General features: G+C 47.0%; 1 protein-coding gene across 7 annotated transcripts in view; it reads left to right on the forward strand.

Annotated features, from left to right (window-relative positions):
* Positions 1 to 756: 756 nt before the first annotated feature.
* Positions 757 to 21872, forward strand: part of LOC147609780 (uncharacterized) — a 107755-nt gene continuing 86639 nt past the window's right edge. The window contains exons 1-5 of one of the 7 annotated variants that reach the window (XM_086786807.1): positions 757 to 1207; positions 8747 to 9057; positions 9171 to 9226; positions 9414 to 11407; positions 11517 to 11588. In XM_086786807.1, the coding sequence (XP_086642933.1) occupies positions 9180 to 9226; positions 9414 to 11407; positions 11517 to 11588 (2113 nt within the window). In that variant the 5' untranslated portion in view covers positions 757 to 1207; positions 8747 to 9057; positions 9171 to 9179. Of the gene's footprint in view, positions 1208 to 8746; positions 9058 to 9081; positions 9227 to 9413; positions 11408 to 11516; positions 11589 to 21872 lie in introns of those variants that run through there. The other 6 variants (XM_086786806.1, XM_086786804.1, XM_086786810.1 and 3 more) reach the window with 6 other exon arrangements.

A 21872-nucleotide genomic window follows, 5' to 3' on the forward strand; every position in this document is an offset into this window, starting at 1 on the left:
TCCATATATATATATATATATATATATATATATATATAATGGTAATTATTCCAAAAATATAAGCTACCAAATGGTAACTTATTTGAAACCTTGAGTTACCATTATGTAACTCGATCCCCAAGCCAAGTTACCAAATGGTAACCCCGATTGGAGCTCTGGTTACAATTGGTAACTTTTATGGCCTTTGGTTACAAGGTGGTTACCAAAATTTATGCAGTGAGGGCAGGCTTGATTTTTGACAGCTCAGTTCTGGAACCATGAAGTGCGCAACTGCCAACAGCTCAGTTGTGGAAGTGCGAAAAGTGACATGAATCATGAAGTGCGCAACAGCTCAGTTCTGGAATCATGAAGTGCGCAACAGCTCAGTTCTGGAAGTGTGAAATGCTGCTTCGTTTACACGACGGCGAGCTCCCACCTTTGCATACTACACGCCACCTATTTCTGATCAGCCTCCAGAACCTCACTATGGATTTCATCCAGCTATCCAGCTCAAACAACCGGTGCCCCTTCCGGTCAACCCTCAACAGTACCGGTGCACTTAATGCATTGATTTGACATCCCGGTTACCCCTCAACAGTACTGTGCACTTAATGCATTGATTTGACATTGACAAGCTGGATTTGACAGTTAAATAGCTGAATGAACTGCTTAAGTAGAGGGTAGGGATTTGGAGCAACTCAAATGGCTGGGCGGCTGCTCTGAAGCTGTCTTTTCAGGTGCAATCATTTCACCTTTCTACTGCACCCAAATCACATCATGATTCATTACCGGAAGGGGCTCAAACAACGGGGCACCGGTTGTTTGAGCTGGATAGCTGGATGAAATCTAGAACTTCACCAGCCACTGGCCACCTCTTCTCTGGAATCTATTCCATCGTTCACTTTGGGTGGCGTTGTCCAGAACCTCACTAGGCACCGGCCACCTCTTATCTTATCGGTAATCTGTTCCACTTTCTCAACCCACACATTTCCGATGCTTTTTGGTTGTTGCTAGTATGGTGTCCAGAACCTCAGTAAACAATACACACACGCCCTCCCCTACCCAGTAAACATACTTATCGTCAATATTCTCTCTCACACACGCATACCCCCTAGTAAACCCTCGCCATCCTCATCGTCTCTGCCTCAGCCACTGCGGAACTGCAAATACCTGGACGAGATAGAAAGTCCTTGCGCCCTTTGACGCGGGTTTTCCAGACACATACAAGGTTGGTTTTATTACTAGTGTTCTTGTAGCCTTTCATGTCTGTTTGTGAGACGACCAGTTCTCATCACTGCAATTGTTTGTGAGACGACCAGTTCTCATCACTGCTATTATCACTTACTTGCCGCGTATATATAATTTATATCTGCATGCTCAGAGCCTGGTTAAAGCTGAGCTTGATAATCCAGCAGACATAGGATTCAAACCATTCACTCACACACCAGTCTGAGCCCGACCAATCTTCGAGTACGTATGGAATAAACCCTAATTGTGAAAAGTGGTAGCCAGATGCTTAGTACGTTGAAGATGCCGAAATAAGCGCTTGAAATATTGCCAGTGCTGTAGGCCCTGGTAGTGCATGAAATGGGAAAGAAGACTAGAAACAAAACAATTACCGGGTCTTGTGCATGTAACGACACAGTGGATCCTGCCTGCATAGAACTTGGTCTGTATCCACCTCCACCTGTGAAAGCATGTTAAGGTTATAGTTTCTCTAGCACTAAAAATGTGCCTGTCGTAATTTTTTTCCAAATAAAATCAAAATTTGTCGAAGATTATAAATCTAAAATGTGATTGTTAAGAGCTATTCAATGACATATAACATGATAGGAAGTTTTGTGTTGAGATCATGATTTTGATTGAAAATATATGTACTAGTATGGTAATTTATATTATAACTATGTCCCATACAAGAAAAAGTGGTTCACCTTAACATGCTTTCACCATGGAACTGGTAGCGCCATTTGATGACACTGATCTTGAGTGCTAACTTTTAAGTAACATAAGCATTGGAAGCTTGCCAAGGGTGAGAATCGAGACAGGAGTTAGTCGAGCAAACAATCATGCATGCTCAACCTATATTGGGTCATGTTATTGGTTTGTCGTGCTATTTCCTTAAGCAGATTGATACCTAGACAATACCACACGCCCCCAAATCAATCATGGAGAATGTATAGGATTGTAAGTGCTCTATGATTATTTGAGAGCATCGAGAGTCGTGATGAAGGCTCATGAAGTCATACACTACTTACGAAAGTGTATGACAAAGGGACCAAGGGAAATTCAAAGACGCAAAATAGTCTCAAGGAGAAGGAAATTGTGTCGATTCAGTTTAACAAGGCATGTTAGGATTCCTGAAAGTAGGAGACCTCGTATGAAGAAGTAAAAAAATTAAGGGAGAAGTGTCCCAACATAAGAAGTTGTAAATACAAGTGATAGGCCTAGAAGAGGCTTTCTCTCAATATTTTCAGGGATCGCGAAATTCATTCATCATTGAGAGGAATGTATCACATCCTTCTACTTGGATCAAATGTGTGTCCAATATTCCAAACGTTCCCTTGATGTCTCATCTTCAGGTGCAATGGGAGATTAGAAAAGATACATAGTGTGTCCCAAGTGTCCAAAGCCGCACACATTTCTTAACTCTACCGTAGTGTGTTGAAGGCAAACAAAGATCGTCTAGCAAAAGCATAGGATGCCTACACAAGGCAAGCAAATAAGCACTAAAGATACATGATAATTTGATCTCTTTGGATTATGAAGCAAGTGTACAAGTGATGCCCAAAGTTGTCATTTTGAAGCTTCAATTCTTTTCCCATTTTAAAGAAATCAATGAAGTTATAATGAAGCTTAGCCTTTTGCCTAGTTGGACTTTGCATAATGTTTACATGTTAGTTGGCTTGAACTGTTTGTAGATCCTCGTCCTTCGAAGTTTTATGATGATGAACCCAAATTGGAGGTGATTATTAAGGCAAAGGGGTTCTTTCCAGAACAAATTATCCTCCACCACTCCCACATAGCATCACCTTGGATACTGTCGTTGTCTGATCAAGACCCGTCACTTCGGTGGTTTCAAACAACCTAGCCAACTCTCATGAGCTATGCGTGACACCTTAAGTAGGAAAAACATACCCAACTCTGGTTTGTATGAGCAGAGAATGCTTCGGAGATTAGTCTAGAACGAGCTAGAGTACTATCAAGAATGTGTCTCGACAAGAGTAAAGATTGCCATTTGCTATTAATTGTGCAAGAAAAACTCGTTTGTGTAAACTACATTACTCATTTGCATGCTTATATTAGAATAGTTCAAATTGAAGGCTCAATAGAGTTACAATGAAAAGCATTTAATATGCCTAGCCACACTTTGAACAATACACAGATAGAACACAATGAGCACAATAGACTAAGTCCATTGTAAATCCAAAATTCACGTCTAACTTCCATTTCACTTAGGAAACATCATATTCTTGGTGCATCACTGACAACTAACTATTGCCAAATAGTAAGATCTTCTTCTCACAATACCAATCTAAGTAATGACATAGTAACATACAAAAGTACTCAATACATTCTTCTCTTTGTCTCTTGTGCTAAATGAGCAACTTGGCACACTACCAAACGATAGTAGCCAAACCTTTCTCCTTTTTGGTCAGTGGAGTTCAAGGCCAAACGAGGCCAAACGACTAGCCGAGCGGCCTGCTTAGTGATGAGGTCTTTGGTGCTGCCACCACCATTGTCAAACAAAATGACAATAGTCTGACCGCGAGTGTACCCATAGCATTTAAACAAAATCTTCATGTTTCTACTCCCTATCTTTGCTCCCTTCGTGCTTGCTTTCTGGCTATCGGGTAAGAATGTCACCCATGGCAATGGGGTGCCGAGAAAGTTTGCTGAGGAACGTAGCATGCTCCTTACATCGGCATTCTTCCTCTTGAAGTTTGTGGTACTCCTCTAGTTGTCTTTTAAGACGCTCCGTCTCATATTCCAACCGAATGTTGGCTTGCCTTGGCTCTTGTTGCTGCTTGGACTCTTTCGCCCGATAGTGGAGGTCTAAAGTCTCCATCGCCTTTTCCTACTCTTGTCAAAGTCGTTCCAAAACAATAAGGTGTTTTGGAGGGGTTTGGAGAGATTGAGGTTAGGTTGAATGGGTGTCGGTGCGGGGGTAGATGTGGGAGAGGAGATTTGGAAGGTTAGCCTCATCTCGGTCAGCATAGCAGCGATATAAGCCATGAAATCATTGGTACTCATTACAGTGGAATGGTTGCAGGTGCCCCTGAAGAGGAAGTACTGTATCCAAGGTGGTGCTCTCCATTTGCAGATCCATGGTGGGAGTCTCAATGACACTATTGGAGCGTAAACAAACCAGCCCCCAAGAAATGAGGTGGGATGCTTCACAAGTTCTAGACCATCCACTCACCAAGCGATGATGTAGGATTTATGAGTTTGTACTCGAAGCAAAATAAACCATCCGCCAAAGAAAAAGAATGAGTACAACAAGACGAGGCTGAATTTGCCAAACGAACTGGACAGAATTGCTACCTCACTTTAGGGTTTGTATTAATCTCTTTACGGGATGCTTTAGGCTTTTAGAGATATCCTAATTTGAGGGTTGCCAGCTGATGACCTTTTGGAATACTTTTCTCTCCTTGTATGGGCTGCTCTGGGGTTGCTAGAGATGAAGCAAAGGTTGCGAATGATGATGGAGAAGAATGAGATGATGCACGATGGAATTGACTTGATCTTTGGTGGTACACCAAAAATACTCCTTGTTGGACAAGGGAGGACAAATATGCTTGGTGTTTGGCCTCGGTATGTACTTGTCCTGTACAACCTAGTCCACATGGAATCAAAATGTGGGATCCATGTGACATCATGTTTTTGTTCTTCTTGCTTTGTGAGAATAGGTTTAGTGGATGTCATCCTACACCCGGCAAAAATGGATGAGGTGGAAGTTGATCTCGTTTCGTGCCTAGGAATGGGGGGTGAAGGGAATACCTATACTGGTCATGCCCTGATGCCGTCTTGATAAATAGTTTATTTTGTATTAATTTTGTGATATGTGGAATCTCTAGGTAGTATTCTTTCAGGCCTAAACACTACATAGGAACTCTTGATGCAAGAACAATCAACATAGACAGAGAATAACAAGAGACATAGAGATGGTTGTGTATTCAATATATTCATATGATACAAAAAGGTATATCTTGTGTGGCCTTTGGCCTTCCCAAAAGGATAACAAAAACCGTAGATATGACCAATCTCAACTTGGGAGAGAGATGCCTAACAATCAGCAACAAGGTACTTTTTATAGGCCTTTGGAAGAATAATCAATTGGTAATCAATTGGCCGACGTGCTGTTAGCCAGTTCCATGCACCCTAATAAATCTTCATGCTATCGACTAGAAGTACATGCCCTCCTAAGCCCGGTCAATAGAGTTTTGGTCCACCTTTCGTCTTTCTCAACAGTATAATGCTCAAATTTTAATGTTTATTTGCTACAAACCAAGGATTAGCCTAGGATTAAGCATATCCATGTGCATGCACATGATATTCCCTCTTGCTAAACCTGATGACGGGATTCCAACGTTTGAACCATGATGAGTGTCATCATGCCCTCTCTCCATAGATGGTCTCCCATACTTGTCATCCTTCCCTTTCTCGAAACCTTCGCATTGAAAGCTTTGCCTTATATCTTTGAATCCACTTCAAATCTAATGTAGAGATATGTGCATTTGTTACACTTTGTCCCCTTGCCTTCTTGCTCTATCCTTGAACACAAGCATGAATCCTTCTTCTTGAAAGTGATCAGGACCCTTGGCTCTCTACCCCTTGCATGAACTTCATCCCTTGGAGTGCTCCATAAAAGCTTCTTGGGAAGTCCCAAGAAGCAACTAGCTATCAACTCTCATGAACCCCCCCCCTTGGGTTTGCTTGACACCAACCAACTTTTGGGGGTCATGACACATGATGAGTTTCTCTCCTTGGACTTGTGCACTTCCTCTGGAACACCAATAGCACTTCGCATAGCTGATCTTGATGCTTTGATACCAATGTGACATGAAGCTCTGGGTAGTCTTCTTCCAGCCATACGTATTGCATTAGGAACTCTTAATGTAATATAAGAATAATCAACATAGACAAAGAATAGAGAGAGAGAGAGAGAGAGAGAGATGGTTGTGTATTTAGTATGTTCACATTATACAAAAGGTACATCTGTTGTGGCCTTTGGCCTTTCTAAAAGGATAACAAAAAGCCTAGCTATGACCAATCTCAACTTGGGAGAGAGATGCAACAACAATGTGCCTTTTATAGGCCATTGGAAGAATAATAAACTAGATGACTTGCTGCGGTGGTGGGGCCAGTTCCATGTACCCTAATAAATCTTCAAGCTATCGACTGGAAGTACATGCTCTCCTAAGCCTGGTCGATAGTGTTCTTATCCACCTTTAACTTTCTTCAAGCCTGTGAGATAGAATATATTGCTCAAATCTTGATATTTATCTAATGCAAATCAAGGATTAGCTTGGGATTAAGCATGTTCATGTGCATGCACATGACAGGTATTTTTGTGTATTTTTTAATTAAGAAGTAAGATTATTTTCATTTGTACTTGTTGATTGAAAGGCATGTACTTTCTAATGTTCTCAATGGATTAAAAATGTAGGCTGTATTTTCTAAGTTCTTGATTGGTGGTCAAACTAAAGTACAACTTTAACCTTTTAGGAGTGCTATGTGTTATCACTTTCTCATTCATCCACATTATGGACTTTATACTCTAGGGGTATGACTAGATGAGTCAAGGGAGCATGATCATGCTACTTGATTGCTATGTACGCATCAATTTGCTCTTAATGTCTGGCACAGCTTTATGCTTAATGTCTATACTCTTTAGGCTAAACGAATGTCTTGAGAAGCAAATTGCCAATTACGAAATGTCCCCCTTAGTTGTAACGTAATGTGGAAGCTTGGTGCATATAATCGGTAACTTCAATGGAAAGAATTCAGCAATCTTTTGTGATGAAGATAGCTCACAAGATAGAGAGAGATGTGCAGAAATAGAGAGAGTGAGAGACAGAGTCGGACACAGTATTGGATCTCGAATACCCTTTGTAGGGCCCTCACCACCACGAATGGTGTATTTGCTTTATTAGAATGATGCAAATCTGTAAAACAAAATCTGGTTCTTGACCTTTCACCTTCACCTTGGCTGAGATCTCCCCTTGGCTATCCTAGCCCTTGGAATTCAACAACCCCTTGTGAATGATCAGATGACTAAGTTACTGAAAATCATGCCTATGCTTTTATATGTCCTCGTGATGCTGGTCGGCTGGCTCATGTATGGGTCCGCTTGCAGCAAATATTCCCATGACTGGCAAAAGTCCCCTTTTAGGGCAACACTTTTCACACTTTCTTGCTAGACATGAATTGGCTGCCTCGTTTTGCTGTGTCCAGGCTATGCCTAGACCATGTGATGACCCAGCCTAGGCTATGCAGCCTTCTTGGCTACTGGCCCTAACAGGCTAGCCAAGGCTTGGGGGCTAGCCAACTTGGCCTATAGCCCCTCTAGGCATGGCCGACTTGCTGCCGAGTCCTTTTGGGCCTAGCCTACAGCAATTCCTAGCCTTCGTGGGTGGCTACTGGGCAAAGGCCATGGGCCATCTTGGCCCCCTTGTGTGGTTAAAGGCCTACTCTGTTCCCATGTTAAAGGGATACAACACCCCTAGCCCTAAGGGCTTTCCCCCTTCTACATGCAACTACATGCTTGGCTTCTAGTTGCAAACCAATCACTCAGGACACCTCACATCATTCCAAAGGAAGACTCATTGTACGAACTGTCAGTGCTTTATGTGCAGGACAATGTACACCTAACGAAGACCATGTATGGGACTTGTATCCTTGACCTTGGATGCTTAAAGTGGAACCCTAGTTGACTCGTCGGATTGGGGCTCACATGGGACCAATTTCCACTCCAGGTCTTGCACTTGCTATACAGATATGTCCACATGGTATCTAAGTGTGGGATGCATGCTCGGGGGGTTCACCTAAAAACATGTAAGTATACCAGGTGAGTTCAAATGAAAGGGTTTTTTAATTCAAAATTTTAAGGTAAGAAGAGGCTTCTTAAATCAATTTTGAAAAAAAACTTATAATTCCATTAAAAAAAGGAGTAATTTTATTCATGAAAAATTTATAGGTAAAGGGTTTTTTAATACCTTTTGAACGCACGTGATACATAGGCTTTCTTAGTAGTGCATCCTCGAGGATGCACATGACATTGGTACGAGTCACTCCTTGTAAATCGAGTCACTCCTTGTAAATGTTCTAGAAAGATTTTTCTTGTAACCATAAACGTTCCCCTTCTTCCCCTTAAGATCTAAATTCCTTTTTTAAGTTGAAAGGATTCAGCCACCTCAAGCACCACTTTCTTAACACTGTTCCTTGGGTGTGTTATGTATGCAAGCCCTTAGTTGAAGTAACTCTATATGCCCTTTACACACCTTGCTCTGAGGCCGGAGGTTTCATCATTACTACTGGCTAGTGCTTCAAAATTTGTTTTTAGGTTTTGTCAATCCCTGGGAATAATTTTTTGTCTTCAAGCTCTTTCACGAAATACCAACGATGCTCTTCGAGCACCCTGCTATAAGGCAGATTTCATCATCACTGCTGATTTGTTCTTTAGCTTTTATCTATTCGTGAAAAAACCGATATTTGGAGGTAAATTTCATCATTACTGGTTCTTGACAGAACACTCTTGGTTGTGCAGCCTTTGTGTTATACTATCACATGGAGGCTCCCGTCCAATCAAAAGACGAGGCTAAGCTGGAGATAGCAAGCCATAGCACAAGCACATTGCAGGTTTGCAGATACTTCCTATCTCTACCAAGATTCCGGAAGGTTACAGCCTCACAACTGTTGCCCAGGCGGAGAGACACATCCGTACAAGCGGCTCGTTGCCTTCATGGGAGGACGCGAGGAATGCACCCCTGAGGCTGAAGAATGGATTTGTATACGACGACAAGAACATCGTGGTGAGAGAATATTGCACCGAGCTGGTTAACAAATTAGCAACAGCAGGTGCGTGCACATTATTATCTATCTTCAACTCATTTTTCCATAATTGGAGCATATAACTTGAAGCACATTTTCTCTCATCGCGACGGTAGGCTGCACCTCCTGCATTTTGCCAGGTGATTTCAATGTATACCACGATCAGCAACAAGCAGGTCCACTCTACAATTTTACTGTATGGACAAACAACAAATGAAGAAGTCTCCGCATGCATTTTGAGTCTTTAAATTTCAGAAGGATTAAGCGATGACGAGAAATGTATGCATGTCGCAGATAAGTCATCAGTTGAAGAAGGAGAAGCTAATTTCTGATTCATGTAGCTAATTGAGGATTCCTTTTTGTGTGTGTGTGTGTGGATGAAGTACAGTCGAGCCTGATGATGAGAAGTTGACAGAGGAGGACCGTCTGATAGCGCTGGCATATGCTGCTGAGCATGATGACGTGGATGATGAGGTGGACGGACTCGTAAATCATCTTTCCACGAGGATGCCGTTTTTCCGCCTTGGCACCGTACTTCACGTGTGCGCATGGTTTGAGAGTAACAAGCTGCTTGCCAAGGTGCTGACCAGCTACGCTGGAGAGGTAGACGTGGGCATCGTTGATATAGATGGAGAGACTCCACTTCACCTCCTGCGTGGTTCCTATGAGGAGTCCAAAACAGCTGCATGCCTCCTGCTGCGGAATGCAAAGCATGGCGCATACAACTTGCTCTCTGTGCGCAGCATGCATAACATGGGTCAAAAGACAGCATTAGGTAAAGCTTTAGAGGATGGGAATGAGGATGTGTGCGAAGCTCTTCTGGACGCCAGCAAAGAAATTCTTCTGGACGCCAGCAAAGAAACTTCAGGGCAAAAAGTAGATGCTCCAAACTGGTTAGCAACCAAGACCGGGAGGAACGAAACTACAGTACTGCATCTTGCTGTTGAGCGCCAGTATGTTGAAATTGTCGACAAAATTCTGACTTATCCTGGAGCTAAGGAGCTGAACCTTATCAAGCCTTGGGATGAGGATGGCCAAACCCCTCTTCATCTTGCAGTTATGAAGGCCCGCAACACGGACACGGCCCGCAACATGGACATTTTATCTAAGCTTTTGCAATACAGTGCCTCAGTTAAGTTCAAGGATGACGAAACAGGCAAAAATGTTACTGTTGGGGCCAATGTCCGAAATGAGGCTGAGGAAACAGCACTTCATCTTGCTTCTAGGGAGGGACGTGCAGAAGCTTGTGCAATGCTTTTGAAATACGGTGCCTCCATTGGGTTGAGTGATAGAGTTGGTAGGTTTGTGCTCACAGATGCATACATTGGTGGTCATTTTAAAATTGTACGTACATTGTTAGATGCTTGCATTGCAGAATTAAAGCAAGATAAATCTGATAAAAAAACCGGCCCCAGTAGTGGCTCGACACCCGCCTTGATCAATAAAAAGTTTGAATTCAGCCTCACACCCTTGCATGTAGCAGCAGCCATCTCTTCGGGTCGTCACATTACAGCTCTACTCAAAGCTGGGGCTCGTCTTGATGCTAGGAGTGACGATGGCAAAACGCCATTACACTTAGCGGCAGAGGCGCAGGAGGGCAAGGCAGATGATGACGATGAGGATGAGGCTAGCCCTTTCTCTGTCTGCTCTGAACTTTTAGATAGTAGTCATTTGCAATTCTCCGTTAATCATGACAGGATAAACTGGGTCAATACGAGAGACTTTTTGGGGCAGACATCTCTGCACATTTTGATCAGGAGTTCATCTAAGAAAAGAAGAGACTGTGAGCTGGAAAATGTAGTGAGAAGGCTGTGCTGGAAAGAAGGTGCTCTAGTGGATCTGAAGGACAGTAATGGTGAGACTCCACTGCATGTGGCGTCGAGGCAAGGCCAAGACGAGATTGTGTCCATTTTGCTTTCAGACGAGTGTGTTTACTCCCCAGGCATGGATCGGGAGAAATGGATTGCAATGAGCGACTTCTCAGGAGAAACCGCACTGCATGAGGCATCACGAGAAGGCCACAAAGAGATAGTAACAATGCTCCTCAGAGAAACCAAACACCCTGGTGAACTGCTTCGGGTGAGGGACATTGAGAACAGGACGGCCTTGCATTACGGGGTAAATGATGAGACAATGGTCTCTGAGATGTTGAATTATATTGCAAAGGACATAATAACACAGCGCTTCTTGTTGTGGAATCTTCTTAAGACAGGTACTCCTGAAACTTTACTTGATAGTCATCTGAGCAAGCTAGAGAAGGAAGCCAAGCTTGCAGGGGTGCAAACTAGCCTGCTAAAGGCTGCTGTGGAGAAGGGGGACCTCGATATGGCCAGGGAGCTTATAAACAAAGGAGTCGATGTTACAACTCTAGATGACGGTAAAAAAACCTTTTTACATTGTGTAATGTCCTTTCGATATTGGGTCTCAGTATCTACGTTACGCTACTATGGCTCATTGTGGACTCTGGACCTTGTATATCTTGCCAGAATCTCGGCTTTGGTTGTCTAAGAACTTATGCAGAATTGCTTCCGACCAACCTGCGCTAGAGGACAGCTTGGGTATGTATTCAGTAACACAGACAACCTGCAGACTATGTGCAATGTGCTTCTAACGTTCTCATTTTCGTGAAAAGTAGGATTTTTTCAGAACCTAAAAGCTGAAGAATTTGATGAATGTTAGTTGTTTTAGCGTCTAAATCTGCATATTTTTAAAAGAGCAACTTTTAAATTCCACGAATTTCATGCTGCGGAATCCATTAGTCCATGAACACTGTAAACCGAATTCAATGGATCAGCTGCAAGATTTCTTTTTCAAAGAAACAGGCTGATTGTATTAGGAAATTAGGAGAAGTTACATTGAATAGAGAGCATCCACTAGAGAGGTGTCCTTAGAGAGAGTGATCTCTCTTATCCTCATAAGTTCCTGACTCTCCGAGTCTATTCTGTCATCTTGCCTGTGCTTGACTTTCTTGAGCTTCTTGACAATTTTGGCTTCCAGGTCCTTCATCCTCCTTTGTATGTACCTTTTACCTGCACGAATAAGATGCACTTTCAGCCAACACAGTCCACATATCCATAGAGCAACCAATGTTTTCACCTAGCATCAGGTTTTTCCAACCAAGTGACTGTCCATTCCAGGCATAAATGCAGGCAGTCAGAGAATCAAAGCATTTTTTAGCTCGAGGGCAATGGAGGAAGATATGCAAGTCATCCTGAAATTGCTGGCATCTGTGACATTTCCCATTTCCAATGTTCAGCCTGGCTGCCTTCTGCTGTGTCCAGATGGCTCTGTGCATTAGGAGCCAAGCAAGGCAAGCCTTCTTGGGTTCTATGTATTTGGACCAGAGCTTTTCAAAGAGTGTGTACTAATGAGCTCTATCCCATAGCACCCCCCATCTCTCATTGAGTTTACAGTGTATAGGGGGGGCTGTGTTCTTTATAGGAAAGGGTAAAAGCAGAGGCTACGAGGGCCATTGAAGGGCTTTTGGGTGAGGCATATCTCTGACTGACAGAAGCCAATGATCACTGGGGCACTAGAGGCTGATCCTCTCTCCTATTACTGCAAGCTCTGCCTTTGAGGCATTGAAAACCCTTATTAATTCAGCCGTGGACAGCCATGAGTTGCATGCAGCATCCCATAGGTCCCACCAACTGCAGATTCCTCTCTTATGCATCCTCAGTGCCATTTCAGCCTTGGAGGAAGCCACTCGAGGAAAAGGGAGCATGGGCCAACAAGTAGAATCCCTGCCATGAAGGTCCCATGTGTAACTGGGTTTGATTGAAAGGGTTAGGTCCCCCTTCAGGGCATTCCAGGCTGACCATAGAGATTTAACTATTGGGCTGCCAACATGTTTAATTTGATGCTTGCTCACCATGATAGTGAGTGGGAACAGGTGTTTCCATTTAGGGTGAATTGGTTGGTGTTTCTATTGATTAGATAGGCCCAGGTTTCTGTAGGATGGAGGAAGCTTCTCAGAATCCATTTGCCAGCTTGTCTAGCAGCAAGATTTAGTACACCATCCCCCCTTTCCATGTACCATTGCAACACCAAGCCCATTTGACTTTAGGTACTTTATTTAGCCCAGGGTCTCCCCCCCACAGAAAGTTCCTACAAAGTCTAATGAATTCTTTAAGGTCTTCCTCTGGAGGTCTCCAGCAGCTTAGAAAATAGATTACAAAGGGGATTATAAAGTGATTCACAACCATTTTCCTACCAGTAAGGTTGAGTTGCCTCTTTTTCCATCTGCTTAGTTTGCTTTCTATTTTGGTTAGGACCCAATGCCATCTCTGAGTCAAAGTGACCTTAAAGCCCATGGGAATTCCAAACAGCCTGAAGATCACCCCTTCTTCCAAAGTGTTGCAGCCAGCCTGAATAAGCCATTCAACGGGCTTGTCAATTAATGACCTGATTCCTATTTTCTGATGATTTATGACTGAGCATGAAGCTCTACAGTAGATATCAAGACAATACTAGAAACATGTGAGGCTTTGGTTAGTGTTGGACACCATGGCATTGGTGTCATCTGCAAACATCTGGGTACAAAGCTGATTGCCATTGGGCAAAGTTATACCCTGCATTTCAGCTTTGGCCATCTTGTCCTTAATAAGCCAGTTCAAACCATCTGCAGCTATGGCATACAGTAGCAGGGCCAGGGGGCAGCCTTGTCTAATGGATTTGACAAGGGGGAAGGAATCAGAGAGTACTCCATTGACATTGACCTTGGCTGATGCATTCCCAAAACGAGTCCCAACCATCTGGATAAACTGCTTGCCTGCACTCATATGTTTGAGAGAAGGCAGTACATAGTGCCAGCTTAGCCTATCATAGGCCTTGTCAAAATCAATTTTAAAAAAGACAGTCCTGCTCAGTTTCCTCAGCATATTCCATACCTTCCCATAAAGTGATGATAGCATCTAGGATGAACCTACCTTTAATGAAGCCTTTTTGTTCCTGGCTGATCTAGTCTTTAAGTTGATTGGAGAGTCTCAATGCCAAGGCTTTGGTATAAATTTTGTAAGCACAATTAAGCATAGTGATTGGTCTCCAATTGCCAATGTTGTCCTTCTCCTCCTTTTGTGAATGATTTTAATCCAACCTTCATTAATCGTAAGGGGGAGAGCCCCATAGGAGACATATCCTCTTGCCATACTGCAAGTAGGGGACCTATCAAGACCTCCTTGAAGGTTTGGTAGAATTCTGAAGGTAGGCCATCCACCCCTGGACTTTTCTTGCCCTTTAGCTGGTCTATTGCCCTACCTATTTCTTCTTTTGAGAGGTTAGCATCCAAAGTTTTGGAGGTGCCATCACGGATGGAGGGCTTCCTGGCCTCTCCTACGAGTGCTATACATCTGGCTTGATCCTTGGTCATCTCTCCACCTTTACTGAAAATGTTGTTGAAGTGTTGGAAGATTAGCCTTCTATTGCCTTCTTTTGAGCTGCAGTTAAGGCCATTGGAGTCCTTAAGAAAGGGAATCTTGTCTTTGCAGTGTCTAATCTTTAGCATTCTGAACATTTCAGGGGTAGGCAGGTCACTTTTCCTTGCCCACCAATCTCTGAAAAACAGATTGGCTTGCTGAATGGAAATCCCTTCCTCCCTTCTTATTTCAATTCTGGTTCTACAGATTTCATCCTGTATAGCCAGATCCTTCTGGTTGCACTGGGATTCCAACTCCTTCAGTCTCATGTACAATATATCTTTTCTTTGTTTCCTCATGTTGGTTACTTCCTTCCTGATGCATATTATTAAGGATTGGGAGCATTTGATGGTCAGGCTCCAAGCTCTAGCTGGAGTTAGTTCTCTCCCAAATAAGTTCTTCCTAGATTTTTTTAATTTCCTCCTGCACTATTGGAAGCTTGAAAAGGCTAGGATCTATGTGCAACCATTGGTTGGACACCTTTTTGTCTTTGTTGTCCAGCCACAAGGTAATGTGGTAATGGTTTGAAAGGCAGGTTGAAAGGTCAGATAGACATTCACATCTCACAAAGGTGTTGCACATGCTTCTGTTAACATATCCTCTATCCAATCTGACCTTCCTTGCAAGCTCCCCCAAGGCATAGTTCTACCAGGTGAAGTCTCCTATGTTTCCCAGATTACAAAGCTCAAAGTGTTCAACAGTGGCCTGCCAAGATTGCAACTCTGAGCCTTTTAATACATGCCCCAAGCCTCTATATCTGTCACCTCTAGACTCCACCATATTGAAATCCCCCATTAATATGGTGGGACCAGGGACCTGTCTGAGGGACCTCCAAGTTCTTGATCTATTTCCCTGTGGAATAAAGGAGTATGTGGTCATTTCAAAAGCCACCCATTGGTCATAGACATCCAGTTGGATATCTGTCAGATCTTCTTGAAGGTCTATGTGCATCCCAACTGCCACACCTACTGACCCTTGATTGTGAGCTGTGTATATCCACACATGATCTTTTGACATGGTCTGGAGTCTTTTTTCTAGTTCCAAGCCACCTACCTTCACTTCTGTCAGAGCTAGAAAATCAATTTTACCTTGTTTTTTAAACCATTGTTTAACCCTTTGGACTTTGGAGGGGTCTGTGAGACCCTTAACATTCAGAGAGGAACAATTCATTTAGGTTTCCTCTGGGAGTTCACCTTCTTAGTCCCTCCTTTAGTAGCTGATTGTGGAGTGGTGGACCCTAACAGGGAGTGACCCCTTTTGAGTTCTTTAACCACCTCCATGTCAAATTTTTTTTTCCGAGAATTTCATTAGTTATAAAAAAACGCCGGTAGGGCTACAAAAGATCCTCTCCTGCTCACAAGAAAAAACAGAGCAGAGAAAACAGCAGGGCAGCCAGGGAGACTCTCCCTAGGTGCCGAAAAGTACAAGTATCAATCAGTACAAAGAACTGAATGGCTATATCATACAATAGGAGGGGGGAAAAGCCAAACAGGTGGCCTGTAGTGCCAGCGGGGGGACCCCGCGTGAAGGGTATAGAAGGGGCCGCTGCGCCAGGTGGTGTGAAAGGCCTGGAGCCGCAAGATAGCCTCATCCGAGTCGCCCCGCGAATGCGGTCGTACTGTCCCCGCAAGGTGTGGATCAACTCCTGCTAGATCCCCCGAACAGTCTTTGCTGGTGGCTCCAGTCTCCCCTCAAAGGCCCTGAAACACCGGGCCTTCCAGGTGAACCAGATGGTGATGCTGCTGAGGAGCTCCCATCGTAGATCCCTCTCCTGTGTCCAGCTGGCGGACGAGAAATCCGGTGAAGGAACAAGGCGAGGCTGGCCCCTAATGAATCTGATGGCCTGGCTGTCTTGCTCCGTCTCATAGCCCATAGCAGGCCCTGACGAAGTCGACCAAGCAGCGGCACCCCACGTATAGGTACTTTGGAGAGAGGGGGGCCAGAATACGCAGCATCCGCAGCCAAATCAGCTGCGCCTGAGGGCAGTCCCAAAGGCAATGTCTCTGTGTCTCCATAGGGTGGCCGCATCGGACGTAGGCCGTCAGAAGACCACTGTAGACAAGCCAGGTGCCAACTGCTGAGCCCCTGTGGGCGACCAGCCACTGGAAAGTCGAGATCCTGCGGGCCTGTCGACTAGCCCAGAGCCGGGCCCAAAAATCCTCCAGAAACTCCTGTGAGAGTCCCTGTAGCCGCCAGTGCCCCGCTGCAGCTGGAGAGACCATCCTCCTCGCCGTCAAAATATGCCGTCCCAAGCGAACAGTATACTGAAAAAAGGTAATCTCTGTGGCCTCAAGGGATGCATAAGGATCGAGCCACTCGTACTCACCAGGGTCCCACTGTAGCCGGGCCAAGGGACGCGCTACATATGTCCATATGCGCCAATCCGGGAGCACATCTGCAGGGTCTGGGTCAATATGCCACTTCCGAGAAGCGGCGGCCACTACCCGTATCCTCTGAAAGGTGCACTCTGCAACCAAAGGCGACTCCACCTTCACTCTCTGAAGTCTGCCCTCATCGTGAATCTCATAGTAGAGGCATCTGCCATCCTCAGTGCAAGCTCTGACAACAATCAGGATCTCCAACTGTGTAAAGGCTCCCATCCACCGTGGGGCCACTAGCTCGATAGGCGTGAACCACTTCTGTGAGTGCCTCCTGAATGTCATCCCTCATAATCAACCCCCCTCTGAAGCGACTCAGCCTCTCCACTTGGATCTCCTCTGGTAGACTGCAGAAGGCCTGCCAGTCTCCAAAGCTACGTGCTGGGCCTGCCGCCAAAGGTCCCCAGGCTAGACGCGGTCGAGAACCCAGCATATGACCCTGCTCTGTGCAAACCGTTGGGCTCCAGATGAGCGGCTGTCTGGCCCGCTCCTCAACACAAGAAGGAGGTCGCTGAGAGAGCCCCGGTCTTAGCAGCTCCCAAGCTCTCAGGATGCTCAAAGCAAATCTGTCCTCCCATCCTCTACTGAGGCCTGTCCTCCTCATCTCTATGAAGATCCATCGAATCTCTGGTGCCCAAGTGCCCCCTGCTGGGGAGCCCGAGCCTGCAGCCGCTGCAAGAGAAGCTCTTTCCAAGGCTCAGCGCCTGGAAGCAACCCCCGAACAATAAGCTTCCCCAATAAGGCTCTACTCTAATCGACTGGATCTATAATGCCCAAGCCTCCCTGAGCCAGCGGAAGTGTAATAACTGCCCATGCAACCTTTGCCCGAGCTGGATGACCGTCCCGTCCCGCCCAGACCAAAGAAAGTTCCTGATCAGCCTCTGTACCTGGCTGATGCAAGAGCTCGAGAAGATCCAGCAAGACGTAATGTACCACATGGTCGCTAACAGCACCTGATTTGCCACCACCACCCTCTCGGCCAAGGATAGTCGAGTTGTACTCCAATACAAGAGCTTCTTCCGAATGCTCAGAAGAAGCGGGGCAATCTGCTGCTCAGGTGACAAATCTAGTCCAATCTGGCATCCCAAATACAGCACTCATGTGCCAGGAGGAATCCATCTAAAGCCGGGGTCCGGGCTCCATGCCGGAGTGGGAGCGCTACTGATCCAAAAGGCCACTGTCTTGCGCCAATTGATCAAAGCTCCTGAAGCTGCACTAAAAACCTGGAGCGACTGCTCTGCCCGAAGAAGATTGGCCTCCTGGCCATGCAAAAATAAGCCCGTGTCGTCCGCAAACTCAGCATCGAGCAGGTCCTCCCCCCGAACTGGGAGCTGGAGTCCTCTCAAACCAACCTCCTCTGCCGTCAAATACATGCTCATAGCCTCCGCAAAGAAGAGAAAAAGAAAAGGGGCGAGGGGACACCCCTGACGGACTGATCTGGTCAGCTCAAAACTCGGCCCCCGTCCTCCTGCAATCAACACCTGGCTGCGAGCTGTAGAATACAGAGCCGCCACCCCTCTAATCCAACCTGGCTCAAAGCCCAGGCGAAGGAGTGCCCTCTAAGAAACCCCAATCGACTCTATCGTATGCCTTCTCAAAATCGAGAAGTATCACGACCAAGTCCTCACCAAGAAATCTAGCTCGGGCCGTCGCCTCCCAGAAGGTGAAAATGTTGTCAAGGATACTACGCTCCTTGACGAATCGTGTCTGGGTAGCATGAATCAACTCCCCCAGGAAGGGCTGGATCCTCAAACTCAAGGCCTTTGCTAAGACCTTGTAGACAGTATTGAGGATCGTAATAGGTCTCCAATGCCGAATATCATCTGATACTCCCTCCCCCTTGGGGATGAGAAAGATCAAGCCCTCTGAAAAGCTCTGTGGCATCACCCGAGTGTCCAAAACATACTGAAAGCCCCTGCGGAGGCCTGGCCCCAAAAGGTCCCAATAGCGCATAAAAAAGGCAGGCGTCAGCCCGTCCTCCCCTGGGCAACTATGGCACAGCAGGACCCTCAAGGCCTCAGCAAGCTCAACCTCTGAAAGAGGCGCACCAAGGAATGTACGTATACGATCTGTGACCCTCCTCTGCACCTCGGCCCACACCGTCTGTCTGCAAGCATCCCGAGCCTCAGTGGTTGGCTCCGCTAAAAGCAGGTCTCTATAGAACCCAGTGGCAATGTCTTTGATCTCCCCGGGCTCAGTAGCTACAGACCCGTCCGGCCTCCCAAGTTGATGGACTCCTGCTCGAGCATGGCGGGATCTAGTAATCTCAAAAAACTCCCCAGTCACTCTATCCCCAAGCTGCGTCCACTGAGAGGCCTGGCGACGATAGTAAAACTCATGTCTCTGCTCCTCTGCCTCTCTAACCTCTTGGCGTGCCTGGCTCAGCTGGGACGCCACCCACTCACATGCAGGCTGCTGCTCCTGAAGGCGCTGAAGCGAAGCAAGGCTGCGTCTCAGCCCCGCTGCTCCCGCTCGCGAATCTCTCCCAGCCGTGTCAAAGCTGCAGCGTGCAGAAAAGAGCTAAGCTCCATGAGTCCCTGGGCACACTGGCCTGCTGCATCCTGGTCAGAGCATTGACTATCATGCCAGATCCTCTCAATGTCCTCTGCGAGACTAGGATCTGTAAGTACCCTCTCTGGGATCCTCAACTGCAAGCTGGGCTCCCGTGTCCTCTCCTCAAGCGTCAAAATAACTGGCGCATGATCTGAAAATGAGGTGCCAGCGAGAATGCCAACGGAGCCCCCTCGCTCCCCGAACCAGTCGCCCACATAAAAGCGATCAATCCGTGATAGATTAGTCCCTCCCTACCGGCGATCCGACCGAGAGAAACTAAGACTGTCCTGAGAGCGGGAGAAGGCCCCATGCTGCCATGCATCAGTGATCCTCAGTGACATGCAAAATCGCTCCCAAGCTGCAAGCTCCGTGCCGTGCATTGTAACATGACTGCCTCCCACCCTATCAGCCGGGTCCTCAAGCATGTTGAAGTCACCCCCGACACACCAATGTGCGGCCTCTGGCAATGCATCCGTAACCTGGGTCCAGAACTCTGCTCTGGCACTAGCATGGTTGGGCGCATAGACATTGAGCACGCCCACTAGCTCATCATGCATCCTTAGAATGACATACTGTGCTCTACCAGGCACAATGATCCCTCGATCCACAATGGCCTGCCGCCATACATCTGCAATGACCATGCATACTCCTCCCTGTCCACCCAAAGGACCAAACCCTGCAGACCAAAAGGTGTCCCATCTACCAGGCATCACCGAACCATATCTTCGGATCCTGCTCTCACCCAAGTGGTGCTCCTGCATCATCAAAATATCAATGCTGCCACCAACCAGGCATCTCTGAAGCTCCTGCCTCAAGCAACCACGATAGCATATATAATGTGCTCCGCCAAGGCCCTGTACATTCCATGAGATGATCCTCATGGATGACTTGCTGAGGTGGATGCTGTCTCAGCCGTACGGCGGGCCTTCGCAAGCGGCTTGGATGGAGAATAGTCCCCATCCGAGCGGCTGCGAATCTACCCACCCGGTGTACTACAAGAATCACGGATCAGGCGCCAGTGGGCTGTCCCATGGCGATTGCCTCCTGCTCAGACAGAGCAACCTCGTGTATACATACATATCCAGGGTCGCGTGCTAAGTCTGCCACTATGCGAACGACCAAATGCCGAACCCCTGAGGCATCCAGACTCCCGGGATCCAAGAAAAAATGAGCCAACTCCCATAGTCGGCCTATCACATCTGTCACCTCCAGATCGCTCACATGATGAGAAAACTCAACTGCCTGAGTCTTCAAAGTGCTAAGAGTGAGCTCTAGAGTCCACTCCCGGTCGTATGGGCCACATAGAGGGAACGAGAAGGCCACTGCTGAATCAAGTGCCTCCTCCCTGTGGGCCGGAGGAATCACTACATGAACTCTGATGGGTGCTGGCTCATGGGGGCCCTCTGCTCCAAAAAGCCGTGTGAAGGCGTAATCAAAAGCCTCCGAGCGCTGTCTAGTGTCGAGGCGACTCAGCCGACTGCGGATAGATGATATCCGTGAAGCCCGAATCGGCATGGTAAGTCTCCTCTGTGGTGCTCGAGCGAGGTCGGTGCTCAGCGCCCTCCGGACTGCAGGTGAACGCCAGGGCCTCCCGGGGAGGTGAGGCGGGCGGGGGGGGAGGAGGGGGGGGCGAGGGGGGTGGAGAGGGAGCCACTGCCGAAACCGGAGCGGGGACAGGAGGAGGCGAAGGTGGAAGCGAGGCGGTGGGGGGGGGGGACGGGGGTGGAGGGGTGAAGGAGGGGGTGCTGGCATCTCCTGGTCCTTAGTCGTCGCAGGGGTCTCCTCTTGGAGGGGAGCAAAGCTGTTCCTCACGGGAACCCAGTGATGCTGAGACTGTGGCTGCTGCTGTTGCGGTCTCTGGGCGTGCTGCTGTGGCTGTCTCCCTCGACGGCGCCCCTGTCCAAGCTGCCACTCCGAGGTCTCTGTGGCCTGAGCAGGTGTCCCGGAGGCTGCCTGCCAAGCGGCATCTGTGGGCGGGCCATCAGGGGCCTGCCTGTGGTGAGGGTCGGGGTCTCCTGCGAGGGCAGGCCTTGGCCAGATGACCGACCTGCTTGCAAATGAAGCACTGGTTCGGGAGCCCCGAGAACTCCACTCTCTGATCAATCCATCCCCCCCTATCCTAGGTAGCTGAATGACCTTAGGAAGGGAGGAGATGTCAGACACCAAAACTCTGACCGAAGGTAGCCCAGCTGCTCTGGCCACCACTGAAGCTGCTGTGGGGCCAGTCTCTAGTACCGAGCCCACCAATGCTCCTAGCCTAGAGAGGAGCGGAAGATACTCCCGGCGGAGTCCAGGGAAGCAAACTGTAACATGGAAAAGGCGCTCTCCCTGCGTGGCCGCTGTTGGGTCAAAGCCATGCTGCCAAGGTCTGAAGAAAGCCCGAGCACCCCTGATGTCAAGGGGACTCATGGCTAGGATCTTGGCCACGCTCAAGGCGGTCTCGAACTCAATCTGGTAATGTCCACGGCCCAGTAGCTGTACGTCCAGGATCTTGCCC

This window comes from Cibotium barometz, chromosome 50 (genome assembly GCF_041138505.1).
Source record: "Cibotium barometz isolate CiBa-2024 chromosome 50, ASM4113850v1, whole genome shotgun sequence".
NCBI lineage: Eukaryota > Viridiplantae > Streptophyta > Polypodiopsida > Cyatheales > Cibotiaceae > Cibotium > Cibotium barometz.